The following is a 15,524-nucleotide window of genomic DNA, read 5'->3' as shown; positions in this document are numbered from 1 at the left end:
CAGGGATCAAATTATTGAGACATTTAAAGCAGGCTTAGGCTACAAAAAGATTTCCAAAGCCTTGAACATCCCACGGAGCACTGTTCAAGCGATCGTTCAGAAATGGAAGGAGTATGGCACAACTGTAAACCTACCAAGACAAGGCCATCCACCTAAACTCACAGGCCGAACAAGGAGAGCGCTGATCAGAAATGCAGTCAAGAGGCCTATGGTGACTCTGGACGAGCTGCAGAGATCTACAGCTCAGGTGGGAGACTCTGTCCATAGGACAACTATTAGTCATGCACTGTACAAAGTTGGCCTTTCTAGAAGAGTGGATAGAAGAAAGGCATTGTTAACAGAAAGCATAAGAAGTCCTGTTTGCAGTTTGCCACAAGCCATGTGGGGGACACAGCAAACATGTGGAAGAAGGTGCTCTGGTCAGATGAGACCAAAATTGAACTTTTTGGCCATGCAAATGCAAAACGCTATGTGTGGCGGAAAACTAACACTGCACATCACTCTGAACACACCATCCCCACTGTCAAATATGGTGGTGGCAGCATCATGCTCGGGGGTGCATCTCTTCAGCAGGGACATGGAAGCTGGTCAGAGTTGATGGGAAGATGGATGGAGCCAAATACAGGGCAAACTTGGAAGAAAACCTCTTGGAGACTGCAAAAGACTTGAGACTGGGGCGGAGGTTCACCTTCCAGCAAGACAACGACCCTAAACATAAAGCCAGGGCAACAATGGAATGGTTTAATGTGTTAGAATGGCCCAGTCAAAGTCCAGATCTAAATCCAATCGAGAATCTGTGGCAAGATCTGAAAACTGCTGTTCACAAACGCTGTCCATCTGATCTGACGGAGCTGGAGCTGTTTTGCAAAGAAGAATGGGCAAGGATTTCAGTCTCTAGTTGTGCAAATTTGGTAGAGACATACCCTAAAATACTGGCAGCTGTAATTGCAGCAAAAGGTGGTTCTACAAAGTATTGTCTCAGGGGGCTGAATAATTACGCACACCCCACTTTGCAGTTATTTATTTGGAAAAAATGTTTGGAATGATGTATGATTTTCGATCCACTTCTCACATGTACGCCACTTTGTAATGGTCTTTCATGTGGAATTCCAATAAAATTGATTCATGTCTGTGGCAGTAATGTGTTGCAACCCAGTGTGTGTGTGTGTGTGTGTGTGTGTGTGTGTGTGTGTGTGTGTGTGTGTGTGTGTGTTTAATAATTTTCAAAAACGCTCATAATGTATCTCTAGGGAGACGCAGAGGAATGCGTTTTTACATGCATTACCTGCATTTTTTATAAAAGAATATATTACTGTATTTTATTAGATTGATTAAGTAAATTAATAAAAATGCGAAACGTGGTAAAAACGCAAATGTGAAATGCATACAAAACGGCACCAAAAACTCCACAAGAAAATGAAAATGCATGTTTTTCTGCACAGCCCAGCGTGCTCCCCAGCCTGAGAGTTTTAAAGGTGGCCTTTAAAGAGAACCCGAGGCGGGGTTCTTCCATCGCAATCCATATACAGAGGCTGGGTCTGTCTATAGAGCCCAGCCTCTGTTGCTAGTTAGTTTCCTCCAAAGCCCCCCCCCCCCCCCCTGCGCGCTGTCAGACCCCATAAAACACAGCCGCGCTGGCGACACGCAGCATGTCGCAGCCGGCTGTGTTTACCTTACGAATGTCAGTCTCGGCTGCTCCCCCGCCTCCTGAATCGCTCCGGTCCCCGCCCACGTCCCTTCCCTCGCCACTGATTGGAGGAAAGGGACGCCGGCGGGGACCGGAGCGATTCAGGAGGCGGGGGAGCAGCCGAGACTGACATTCATGAGGTAAACACAACCGCACAGCGCGGCTGTGTTTTATGGGGTCTGACAGCGCGCAGGGGGGTCTTTGGAGGAAACTAACTGGCAACCGAGGCTGGGCTCTATAGACAGACCCAGCCTCTGTATATGGATTGCGATGGAAGAACCCCGCCTCAGGTTCTCTTTACTGATACAATTTGATGAATGATCATTTATGAACGATTCTTCGTATGAATGATCAGAAATGATCGTTTGTGACCACTGATGGAAAAAAAATCTCCTAATCCAATCAGGTTAAAAGGACCCTTAGCAGTAGCTAAACATTAAATCAGTACATACCTGCGGATTCCTCCAGCCCACTGTAGACCGCGAGGTCCCCCGGCGTCCTCCTGGCTTCTCTCCCGGTCCCGTTGGCGACTTCATTACCCGCGAAACCCAGGCCGAGTGTCGGGCCAACACCTACTGAACGGCGATGCTATGTGTCATCATCACGCCGGTGGCTACGTGTCATTGTGTCGGCCGGCAGTCCTGCACATGCGCGGTTCAGAGTTAGAAAACCGTGCATGTACAGGACTGTCACGCCGGCCGCCATGATGACGCGTAGTGGCCGGCGTGATGACGCGGAGCCTCACCGTTCAGGAAGTGTTGGGTTGTCACTCGGCCCGGGTGTTGCCAGTAATGAAGTTACCAGCGGGAACGGGAGAGTAGCTAGGGGACCTTGCGGCCTACGGTGGGCTGGAGGAAGCCCTAGGTAAGTACCGATTTCATTCCTATCTACTGCTCGGGGTCCCTTTAATGAAATTTTCAGACTGCTCTAGTCGATCTGATCGGATTGGTTAGGAATTTTTTTTTTTCCATTAGTGGTCCCAAACGATCATTTCTGATCGTTCATACGAAGAATCGTAAATGATCATTGGGCAAATTGTATCGTTAGTGGCCACCTTAAAGCCAGCAGAAAACATCTCAGGTCTGCCAAAATGCTAGGGAGAATATTTAATGTAAAAGTGGGTTTATTTGAATAATTTTCTGCATTCTACTATTTGGCATACAATCAAATTCTTGAAGCAGTCCTGAAATAAAAAAAAAAAATCTTTACCTCAGTACTGAAAGGCCTCTGGATAGTCCAGAGGCTTCCTGGATTTCCCTACAGCTCACAGCTCCAGTGTTTGGTTCTGGCCTTGAGCATGGCTGGCCTGGGGACAAGTCCGTCCACATTGGGCAAGCCAGAGTACAGTCCGCACATGCCCAGTAGTGGGTAGTGCTCCTACAGGATTTTTCCTCCGTACACAAGCGCTTTCCTCTACTGGGCATGCTTGGGTTTGGGCTTTATTTGCACATGCCCAGTCCGGATGCGCTCATCTACAGCCTTGCTAGTAGCCAGAAGAAACCTATTCGACTGACTGAGTTAAATAGGTATAAAGGGAGCCTGCCCTGGAACGGTGGGCTGTAAGATGAACCAGCCAGAGGCTTCCTATACTAAGTTTAGTGTCTCATTTTTTTATTGATTTTCCACTTCAGCATTGCTTTAAAGTAGATTCCACCGACCTTCCCCTCCCGACGAACAGAAGTTCAGCTAACCTTGCCTGGTTGCTGATCTCTGCTAACTACTTTCCGGCCTTCACGAAGATTAATCTCCCTTTTGTTTTAGACCTCCGTGTTTTATTTGCCGAAGGAAGGTCTCCAGCAGACGTTGCAGCCAACATTGCTCCCTCCTCGCGCCCGCCGTCTTCCGAGATCACGCCGAACGGCTCCGCATTAAAAGGGAGCAGCGAGCGTTTGATGGAGGCAAATAATAGAATTCATCACTTGTGTCAGCACCTCCGTGCAGACACATCTGGCTCCTTGTCAGTGTCCCATTAGATTCCCAGGGTTTTATGTGCCAAAAATAATATGCTCAGCAGTTCATAAAACCACACCATTTGCAGCCTGATTACAGACACACTTGATTCTTTTTGTTTTTGTTGTTTTTTCAACCTGGACACCGAAAAGATGACATATCTTTCAACTCTTTATTTTTTTCTCTTCCACGAACGATCGTGTAATATTTTTTTCTTTTTGTGCTTTTTTTCCAGCGAATCCAGCAGCATCAGCAGCAGCGACGCCGGCTTGTATACGAACGACGAGGGACGCCAAGGTACTGAAACATTTATACTGTGAAGTCTAATTGAAATGTGCTAATTAGAGGAACGTTTTACGCCTCCTAATTGATGCTGTCGGTGAAGACCCGGCGTCGCAGGTTTCCTGCGCTCTGGCAGGAGTGGAATTGGTGGGCCTAGCGGGGTTAACACACCTTAAAGTATTTATTAGGATGCCCATCAATGGTGTGTTTTTTTTTTGTTTTTTGTTTTTTTTTTGCGAATGATCGTATTTCTTTCATAAGATCATTCAGATGGGAAGATAGGATTGTTTTTCCAAACTATTCCAAACACTTTTAATCAGCCACACAAAAGGATCAACCCTTTAACCCTTTTCAAGCCATTTTCTGAATCGCCCATGCCCCCCGTGTTCTCTTCTGTCTCCCTGTGTCGTCCTCTCCTCCTCTGTCCCCGTGTCCTCCTGTGCCTTTATCTGTCCCCCCCCCCCCCCCCGCCGTGTCATTCTCTGTCTCCCTCTGTGCTCTTCTCTGTCTCCCTCTGTGCTCTTCTCTGTCTCCCTCTGTGCTCTTCTCTGTCTCCCTGCCCTTCTCTGTCTCCCTCTGTGCCATTTTCTGTCTCCCTCTGTGTCTCCCTCTGTGCCCTTTTCTGTCTCCCTCTGTGCCCTTTTCTGTCTCCCTCTGTGCCCTTTTTTCTGTCTCCCTCTGTGCCCTTTTCTGTCTCCCTCTGTGCCCTTTTCTGTCTCCCTCTGTGTCCTTTTCTGTCTCCCTCTGTGACCTTTTCTATCTCCCTCTGTGACCTTTTCTATCTCCCTCTGTGACCTTTTCTGTCTCCCTCTGTGCCCTTCTTTGTCTCCCTCTGTGACCTTCTTTGTCTCCCTCTGTGTCCTTCTTTGTCCACTCCTTTTTCTCCCTATGTCCTTCTCTGTCCCCTTCTCTGTGTCCTTCTCTGCCCCCCTGTGCCATCTTCTGTCCTACTCTGTCCCCCTTGTGTAGACATTCTCCTCCCCACGTGCCTTTGCCCACCGGACCGGCGACATACACAGCTGATAAGCTGCAGATGCCCTGCTGATAGGAGCAGAGGGCTGGTGTGTGTCCAGTTAAATAAGTGGCAGTGCTGGAGCCGATGGTCTTGCAGGCGGGACCACAGCTCTGCCATCGGGACCAATCGCTGCACTTGCTCAGCAATTTTACACACACCAGCCCTCTGCTCCTATGGACACTGTCTGTGGCTCATCAGTTGCTGTATACAACGTGTATGCTGCTAGTTCAGTGGGCTTGGGCACGCTGCGCTCACATTCCTTATTGATACAGGTACTTCCTTCACATTTCAGCTGAACTCATCAGGAGCAGCGGGGGGGGGGGGGGGTCTAGTTCCCCCCCTTACTTTTGGGGAAAAAAAGCATCTGAAAAATACGTTATGTATGTATAGCTTTTCAGTGTAACCAGCACTGGACGTTCTGTTTAATTAATTATAGTGACCACTTTAAAAAGTGTTTTTTGAATAAAAAAAAATATATATATATTTATATACAGTAAATGCACCATATAGTTTTTTTTTTTTTTTAAAGCAGACCTGAACTCAGAACTTCCTCTCTGCTCTAATAAAAAAGCAACAGCATAATAACCTTTAAAGACAAACACCTCTTTGTCACAGCTGATAAAAATCCTGCAATAAATCTGCAGTGTGTCTTCTTCCTGCTTTCATGGAAGCTGACCTATTGGTAACCTCCTGTGTTAACCAATTAGCTGCTCTGCCATGGCAGTCAGCTGACACAGCTGAGAGATCAAATTACACTGGTGATTAGTCACAGATGAGAGGGAATTAGACAGGCTGAACTCTCTAAATACATACAGGGTGCATTGCTCTGTGTTTTCCTTCTGTCCTGTGCAAGAGTTCAGGTCCATTTTAAATGACATTGGTTTTTATAAGTCACTTATTCTTTCCTTTTGTTGTATCGTTATAGTGCAATCCTTAGTGGCTCTGTTGGGTATGTGTAATGTAACATACATGTGATTGTTGTTTGCAGGTGATGATGAGCAGAGTGATTGGTTCTACGAGGGGGAATCGGGAGGAGCCTGCGGCATCACCGGCGTTATACCGTGGTGGGAGCAGGGGGACGTCACAGAACTGGACCGAGAGCTCCCGGATCCCGTATTTGAAAGCATCCTAACTGGCTCCTTCCCTCTTATGTCCCCATCTGCACAGAGAGGTGTGTCCATGCTTATAGAGGACTTTATACTCATCATGCGTCTCTTTTGGCAAATAGGGTATTTGTACATAAATTGCAAAGCGTATTGGAAGACTTTGCACACTTTTTACTAAACTTTAAAAGCTTCCTGGCTTTTTAGAAAGGTGCAGAATCAACAGTATCATGGGAGTAGCCATCCAGCCATTCAGAAGTGCCACTTTGGCCCTCTCCCATCTCCCATGTGTCATCCCTGCTGAGCCAGGATACTAAGGGCCCTTTTCTACGAGCAGATGATAGGCAGTGAAAAGACTGTCAAACTCTCACAACTGGTCGCTGCTGCCTTGCAACTGCTCACTGCTGCTTGGTAACTGCTCACTGCTGCTTGGTAACTGCTCACTGCTGCTTGGTAATTGCTTACTGAGCGCACAATTCATCCACCTGTGAAAAAAAGCCCTAAGGGGCTTTTTCCATGAGCAGTTCATAGGCAGTGAAAAGACTCTAGAACTCCAAGGCCTCTTTCCCACGGACAGTTGAACTGTGTGCTCAGCGAGCAGTTACCAGGCGTCAGCAAACAGTGTCAGACGTCAGCGAGCAGTTACAGAGCAGTTACCAGGCGTCGGCGAGCAGTTACCAGGCGTCACCGAGCAGTTACAGAGCAGTCACCAGGTGTCAGCGAGCAGTTACAGAGCAGTTACCAGGCGTCAGCGAGCAGTTACCAGGCGTCAGCGAGCAGTTACAGAGCAGTCACCAGGCGTCAGCGAGCAGTTACCAGACGTCAGCGAGCAGTTACCAGGCGTCAGCGAGCAGTTACCAGGCGTCAGCGAGCAGTTGTGAGGGTTTGAGAGGCATTTCACGGCCTACCAACTGTCTGTGGAAAAGAGACCTTACCAGGCAGAGCCAAGCGGCTGCCAGGCAGAAAGAAAAAAAAATAAAAATCCTGCTGCATTTACCGCAATGGAATTAAATGAAAAAATGATGCAAATCAGACACAATGGAGGCCTATGGAAACGAACTGTGTCCATTCACACTAGGCTTTCCACCGCAAGAAAGTCGCTCACCTGTCTTTTTGGATTTTTGGTTCCATGGCCGCCATGCGGTCCACCGCAGGGGATCTGAAGGCCGGCAGTAGCATGGGGCGCCTCATTGGTTTGCATAAAGCCAATGGAAATCCTCATGCAACAGGAAAATTCTCATTGGTTCATGGTGGACCAATGAGAATCCTCCCTGTTGCGAGGTAAGATTCACTTTGTTTTTTTTTTTGTTTTGTTTTTTTAAAACAAACAAACAGGAAGCCCTATGCTTTCTGGTCCCATGGGTCAAACGGCGATGGCAGAGGATGGCGTAGGAGACTGGGAAAGCTGCGGAAGTTACTACCTTAAAGGAAACCTAAGCCGAAAAAAAAAATGGGTTTCACTTACCTGGGGCTTCTACCTTATTATGCGATCTGCCGCGCACAAAGGTTTTCACGCGAACAGCGTTACTTCGCGCAATAAGCGAAGGTTTGTGGCGATCACGTGCGCGGTTCACGTGAAACAGATCGCGTGATATAACTGCTGCGATAGCAGTTATCACGCTATAGTGAACTGAGCCCCCTGAGCGCATGTGCTTACCGTACCGTCTCCGCAGCGTTTGTGCTGCAGTCCGAAGGGGCTCTAAGAGGTGATGGAACACAGGTAAGGTAGGAGGGGAGGAGGACACAGCTCCAGCAAGCATATCATCCTAAGAGGTTAGGGAACTCAGGATACAGGAGAATTTCACTGAGTGGGGCAGCCTTAGAGAAGTCTTGTAGCTGTTGGTCAGCGGAGCATATGACTGAGGATTGGGTATTTGTATATCATTCGAGGAGCACAGGGGGTGGTTTGGGGTGTGTTCATGTAGTTTCACCTTAGTCATTCTTGGCCTTGCTACTGATTAGAAGTAAATAATAGAGCCCTGTATACTTTCTCATTTTAGGTTTCCAGGCAAGATTGAGCCACCTGCACGCAATGCAAGCTAGAAGTCTCAGGAAATCCTCGATAAACCCCAGCCCTCTGGTACGTGTGTCTCCACCTTATCCCCTCCGTAGAGGAAATCTTGGCAGATAGCGGTTTCCATAGAACAATATTAAAGTGTAACTGTCGGGCATAAAATCAGAAATCAATTCTTTATTTTTAACTGGTAAACAAGTAAGGCCTGGTTCACATTAGCGTTCCCTGTCCGGATTCGCTCGATCGGATCCGGACCGTGTACTGTACAAACGGAACGTACGTTCCGCATAGCAATGCAAAGTGTATGCGGACGTTCACATGCGTACGTTCCGTACAGAACGGAGGCGGATCGGATCCGGACACTTTTTCAACATGCGCTATTTTTCGGGTCTGGATCATCCGGCCCACGCACCCGGACCGGAGCCTGACTGCACCATCCGGAAATAGAAACCTATGGGGAACGGAAAGCACAGAACACACAGGATACAAACACCTGACGTTCTACCCCACTTCCTATGCATATTCTAGCGGCCATTTCGGATTGGGACACATGGGCAGCAGTGACCTTACGTGCTGGAGCTGTTTGGCAGTATGTCGGAGGTGGAGGTGAGGCCTAAAAGTGGAGGACCTGATTCTACAGGTGCACCTTCTGCTGACCCCAACAATTTTATTAGTAATTTCACTGTTTTTACCACACGGATCCGGATGGCAGCCCAATACATTTCTGATGCAAACAGAGCGGATCCGGATCGGAACCGTACGGTTCCGATCCGGATCAGGTCCTGATCCGGTCCGTTTGCATGCCAAAACGCAAGTGTGAACGGGGCCTAATAAGGATGCTAACCAGTTCAAAAGTTAAAATCACTATTCCTTTTCTTGTTGATAAAAGATCATTCCCCAGTTTACCTGACTCTTTTTGGTACGCACAAAATTTGGTACACAAAAAGGAAGTTGTAGGGCATGCTGGGTTGTCCTTTTTTGCTTCTCTACTTTCCCCTCAGGCTTAAAGAGACACTGATGTCTCAAAAAAAAATCTTTTTATATAGCAAATGTGTTTAATATGTTTACCCTAACTAAACAGCCGCATTCCCGCCGCTGTAATCTATCTAAATCCCCCCAAACTCGCCCTCCCTCTCCCCCGCAAAATCCACGACTTTCTTGGTCGTGGATTTTGCTGCCCTGTGCGCTTCAGTGTGAGGCAGAGCTATGAGCTGCAGCTCTGCCTCTACACGTGTCTGTCAGCGCGTATCTCCGCCTCTCCCCCGCCCCTCTCAGTGAAGGAAGACTGAGAAGGGCAGGGGAGAGGCGGCGATCCGGGCTGACAGACACGCTGCCTCTCACTGAAGCGCTGCCCGGATTACCCCCTGGCGAGTTGGAGGGATTTAGATAGTGTACAGCGGCGGGAATGCGACGGTTTCGTTAGGGCTAACATATTTGTTAAATAAAAAGATTTTTTTTTTTGAGACTTCAGAGTCTCTTTAACTAATGCAGCCTGATTGACTGAAGCCTCTTTCCCTCCCATTTTCCCCTCCCACACCTCTTTTCCTCTCTGGCCAATATTTCTCATGCCGAGACAATGCACTTTGTATAGTGAAGGGCAGGCGATGCATATCAGGCAGAGGAGAGTAAAGGAAGAAATTACATCAGGATTGGCTTCAAAATGTTTCTCTTTTTTTAGATTTTCTCTTTTTTTACTGTAGAAAATCACTAAAATCAAAACGTGGACAGTGCAGTACATGTGTTATGTACGTAGAGCAAGTGTTTATCGACTTCTATATGTGTTGTTGTTTTTTCTGAGATAGTATGGCTGACAGCTCCACCATCGCTTGTTACAGCAAGAGACACTGTGTAATGCCTGGTACACACCATGCAGTTTCCCTTCAGATAAACGGGTCGAAACGATTATATCTGACAGGTCCGAATTGATTTCTGATTAATTTTTCCGATCACTTCTATACAAAATCGATCAGAAAAATTATGTGAGAATTGAGGCCTAATAGTACCCAGACACGGTATAATAAAGACGTTTGAGTTTCCCATTTATTCGACCAGGACAATTGAATGAAGGTCGATTATTTATTTTTATTTTTTTTTTTTTCAATCAAGAATAACAGCTATCCATTTTTTCCGATAAAAATCCAATTGTACATGTTGAAAAAAATCTTTGTATTTGATCATTTTTTCTGACAAGTTGAACGTTTGTGTATGGTACCTCGGAATAACTATGCGTTTTTTAGGATGTAACTGAATAATCGAAGAAAATTGTTCGAAAATAAAAAAGATTGTACCATGTATGGGCACCATAAGGCAAATATGAATGCAGGCGTCGGCTAAGAAATCAAAAGGCCAGGGAGTCCAGTGTTCTTCCCAGAAATTTTATCCAGGGTGGCATGAAAAAGTAGGCGGGTGGCATGAAAAAGTAGGCGGGTGGCATGAAAAAGTAGGCGGGTGGCATGAAAAAGTAGCCGGGTGGGGCGAGATGAGAGAATGCATGGCTGGTGCTTCTCTGTACAACTCTGCTTACATCAGAGGAGAAATTGGTGCTCACCAAAAAGATCCTGGGGAGAACACTGGAGACCAAAGAGTGTGACCGGCAAGTGTGGCAGCAGCTAGAAAGGCCCAGCAGAAAAATCAGGTTGCTGACTGGGCTTTGTGGTTGTGCTTTCTTCAGCCTCTGATTCCCAGGAGTGGTTGAACAGAAGTGTAAATCATCTAACAGGCAAGAGATTTTTAGAAGAGCTCTCTTTTGCCTCTTTGCCTGACGTTCCGCTTTTTACTGAATCTTTCAGAATGTATTCGCTGGCAGATATTTTGACTCGCCTCTATTAACAGGACCCTTTCTAGTTGCCTTTCTGCATTGATAGCAGTCAGTCATATCCTTCACGCAGAAAAAGATCGAAGAGAGCACTTCTGTGGTGCTATACCTTAAATTTAGTTTGCAAATCGCAATAATTTGCAAAAGTATCTAACATGCACAATGTTCCACTCCTCGGACATTGTCCATGGCCGGTGGTGGACATCAAGAGTACGTGGTAGGTTTGGAGTCCAGGCAAGCTCGGTGTGCCGGGTGATAATTACCAATGGTCTATTCAATCCACAGTACCAGCACTCAATGTTCAATGGCAGCAACTATCCTCCGATACTTGTGTCTTCAAACATGTATACACCTTTAAAGAGGAACGCCAGTGAAAATAATGTAATAAAGTGCTTCATTTTTACAATAATTATGTATAAATGATTTAGTCAGTGTTTGCCCATTGTAAAATATTTTAAATCCCTGATTTATATTCTGACATTTATCACATGGTGACATTTTTACTGCTGGCAAGTGATGTAGCTGCTGCATGCTGTTTTGGCAGTTGGAAACAGCTGTAAACAGCTATTTCCCACAATACAGCAAGGTTCACAGACAGGAAACTGCCAAGAGTACATACTCGGAATTTCTTTGTGGGAGGGGTTTCAGCACAATATCAGCCATACAGCGCCCCCTGATGGTCTGTTTGTGAAAAGGAATAGATTTCTCATGTAAAAGGGGGTATCAGCTATTGATTGGGATAAAGTTCAATTCTTGGTCGGAGTTTCTCTTTAAATAGAAAACAATCACAAGAAATACATCATAGTGCAGGCTGTATAAGACTTTGCTTCCACCTATGTGCACCCTCAATCGCACATGATAAATCACAGGGAGTGTAAGCAAACACCTCCACCAGGGTATCTGGGTCCCCCCCCCCCCCCCCTTCCCTTGATTCCCTGCTCACCAGAGCGTTTCTTTATAGTGGGTATAGCTCTCAACGTCGCTCCCTCTGGGCATGTGAGGTACGGTTGGACATTTTTGTGCATGCAAATCTTTTGCAATTTGCAGACAGAATTAAAGAATACCAGAGTCGAATGAAAAATGAGAAATGGGGGGAGCACATGCGTATGATGTCAGGACTACATACACATGCACAGTGTGCTCCTGGCCGTGCGTGTGCTCTTGCCGTGTTCACGTCGCCAGGAGTGTTCTGCGCAGTACGCTTCTGGCGACAGGAGCAAGATGGGGAGCGCGTCTGCCTGGTCTGCACATGCGCCAACCCGGACCCAGTTGCGAGCGAAGGAGGAGGCAGCTGAGGATGACGAGGAAGTGATCAGGCTGGAGGAAGCCCCGGCTATGTATACATTTTTTTATGTGGCCCCATCTCAGGTACACTTTAAGGTGGCCATACATATAGCGACTTTGCGGCCATCCGATTCTATCATTATTATTGAATTGGATGAAAATCTGTGCTGCCGCAAGCATGTTCAATCGATGATTCGACTGATTTCAGGCCGATATTGGTTGAATGAATCGATCGGACGTGCTGAGAAATCTTAAGCCGACATGGTAGATGGGGAACACGGCTGTAACGGCTTGTGGCGATAATCGCGAACGACAAAAGCAACGGAAACCCGGCTGCTGCCGCTCACAAATGTTTTATGTGTCCCCTGGTGTCCGTGCATTATGATACTTTACCTGTTGCACCGTCCGGGCTGAGAGTGCGCTGTATTTCCTCATTCGGGTCCCACGTGACTACTGGCATACAGCACGTGGGACGCTTTAGCAGTGACCTCCCCCTGCCCCTCTCCACTACCGGAGGTTCTGCACTATGTTGCGTGGCCTAATCCAGGTTCCAAAGTAGGAAACCGGAATTTGAACAGCAACACTACTTATAAGGGCCATACTCCCCACTTACACAGTGGGGAGTACATTGAGCACTTATTCAGTATACTACCCTTCTGACTTCTGGTTGTGCCTCCTTTATTTTTGTGTAGGTTTTTGCCCTACTTTCTTTGTTACTCAGTGTGCAGTAAGGGCCGGTTCACACTTGCGGTTCCCTGCCAAACGGACCGGATGACCTGACCGGATCCGGACCGGATCCGGATCGGAACCGTACGGTTCTGATCCGGATCCGATCCGGATCCGGTCAGGTTGCATCAGGTGTTCATCAGGATGCGATCCGGATCCGTTTGGCAAAAGATAGTAGAAACCGAATAAAAATGTTGGGGTCTGGGAGGTCAGCAGAAGGTGGACCTGTGGAATCAGGCCCTCCGCTGTTTAGCACTCACCTCCACCTCCGACATACTGCCAACATCTCCAGCACGTTTAAAGTCACTGCTGCTCCACTCCAAAATGCTTGCCCATGTGTCCCCATCCAAAATCGCCGCTACAATACGCATAGGAAGTGGGGTAGAACATCCGGATTTTTAGCCAGTGTGTTGTGCGCTCTCCGGTTCTCATTGGTTTGTATTGGCCGGATGGTGCAGTCCGGCTCCGCTCCGGATACGGCTGCCGGAGGAGCCGGACCAAAAAATAGCGCATGTTGGGTCTTATGCCGGAGTCCGGATCTGGTCCGGACGAAACGGACGCATGTGAACGGACGCATAGGCTTTCATTGCTATGCCGTGCGTCCGTTCCGTCCGTTCTGCATGCGATCCGGCTCCGGCACGGCGATTCCGGACAGCGACCGCTAATGTGAACCGGGCCTTAAGGTTAGTTTTATAGCAGGTAGCTTCTGTGTGATAGAAAAGTGCATATTCATGAAATTAGCAATGTAGGGCTTACAAATCGAACTGGATATTACAATATTATGCAAGATGGCTGAAGCTATACAGTCATAAAATTAGGAGTGTGATGCTGACAAATTGAACTGGAAATTATGTAATTATGCAAGATAACTGCTTCCAGTACTTCCGTTTTAGTCAAAGACAGAGAGGATCAGTAAGTAGCTGGAAAGAAAAGTTTTAATTGTATGTATGCCGATTATAATTCTGCTTCAAGCAATCAGGAAGCTGTGGAGTGGTTACTCTTGGTTGCTGCGCTCAGGATGTCATTCTCATATATATATTTTTTTTTAAAGCGTGATTGTCAGTTATAGAATCAAATTTCATTTACCCACTGCTCTGTGTTGTTTATGTAGTCTACATCCTTACCCTGTATTGCAAGCATTCCTATATAATCATAAATGTTTCTACTGTAATAAATCTCATCTCAGTCAGCCTGGCTGTATTCTGGTACATTGGAGAGGAGAGCCTGTTATCTCCCTTCCCACATTCCTGCTCTTCACTGATTGGGTGAGGGCAGTTCAGTGTGAAGCTGCTAAAATACACTCTATGCCAGCGATGGCTAACCTTGGCACTCCAGCTGTAACAAAACTACAAATCTCATCATACCTCTGCCTCCCTGAGTTATGCTTAGAGCTGTGAAAGTATTGCAATGCCTCATGGCACTTGTAGTTCCACCACAGCTGGAGTGCCAAGGTTAGCCGTCACTGCTCTATGCTGTGTTTACAAAGCAATCTAGATATGACAGTGCAGTTTCTAGGAGAAAAAGCGTAAGGGAGGAAATGACATCAGGATTGGCTTTAGTCAGAGGCAGTAAAGATGGAAAATGCCTGAAACAGTTTTCTTTTTATTTACTATATAAAATGTGATGGCATTAAACTGTGGAGAGTACAATTCATATGTTATGTAAGTAGAACAAGTATTTACTTATATATGTGGTTTTTTTTTTTTTTTGCTGGGATAGTATGACTGTCCCTGCTGCTTTAAATCTGGCCACGGGTGCCTTCACCAGCATATATTTTCTTTGTGACGATTTATATCCACAGATATCGGAAACCTCCGTAGAAATATATATTTCCATAGGATGTTAACGGCGTTGCTCAGTATATAGCGCCGGCTAGAGTTTGGCAACATTTCACCACTGGCTGGAAGTTAATCTATCAGCTGGAATAGCCCCTATAAAACAGCAGAATGAGATTGCAATAAGCCCAGAAAATGGGCTACAAATCCTGACAATGATCAAGCAAGCAGTCAGGCAAAAATAAAAATAGACGCACCAGAGAGCCACGTGCCTCGCTCTCCTCTGAATTATCGGCACCTGATCAAAGTTCAGAGGCCAATGTGTTAAGCCGTATTAAAATGGAAGTCTCATGACATGCTCTCTGCCTCCCTCCGAAATGAAGAATCTCTTTTAATACTCTCTGCTCACATAGCTTGTCGGAGGCTTCCTCCTTATTCCTCCATATTCCTTTATTTGTAAGAATAGGAGATGAACTGCTGTAACCGGCTGTACAGGAGGAACCCCGGGGTCTCTGGAGTACAGGGGAGACGGCTTTCTGCGTGCTGCTCGTGTAAATTAAGGTCTGCGCAAATTAAAGCTCAGCGTACCCTAAAATTAAAGAGACTCTAACAAAATGTTCATCCTTATTTCTTCTATCCTATAAGTTCCTATACCTGTTCAAATGTGCTCTGTCTAACTGCAGCCTTTCCTATTTGCACAGTGGCTGTATTATCTCTGTTATATGATCTAATCTTCTCTCCTCTGTCGGGCTAAGGCTGGAATGTGTGGAATGTGCAGGGCTGCTTGTGATTGGCTAGAAGCTATACACACCCTCTCCAGGCCCCCTGCACACTCTGCATGACTCACACACTCAGCTCTTCTCAGGGTATCAC

The 15,524-nt window shown here is 46.6% G+C and overlaps 1 protein-coding gene across 2 annotated transcripts in view; it reads left to right on the top strand.

Annotated features, from left to right (window-relative positions):
- Positions 1-15,524, top strand: part of GPATCH2 (G-patch domain containing 2) — a 203,736-nt gene that overhangs the window by 10,786 nt on the left and 177,426 nt on the right. For both annotated transcript variants that reach the window (XM_068232903.1, XM_068232902.1), the window contains exons 3-5: positions 3,873-3,934; positions 5,923-6,105; positions 8,038-8,117. In XM_068232903.1, coding sequence (XP_068089004.1) covers positions 3,873-3,934; positions 5,923-6,105; positions 8,038-8,117 — 325 coding nt within the window. The remainder of the gene's footprint in view (positions 1-3,872; positions 3,935-5,922; positions 6,106-8,037; positions 8,118-15,524) is intronic.

This window comes from Hyperolius riggenbachi, chromosome 4 (assembly GCF_040937935.1).
Source record: "Hyperolius riggenbachi isolate aHypRig1 chromosome 4, aHypRig1.pri, whole genome shotgun sequence".
NCBI classification, from domain to species: Eukaryota; Metazoa; Chordata; class Amphibia; order Anura; family Hyperoliidae; genus Hyperolius; species Hyperolius riggenbachi.
The sequence above is the reverse complement of the archived record's forward strand: the minus strand, read 5'-3'. Positions and strand labels throughout refer to the sequence as shown.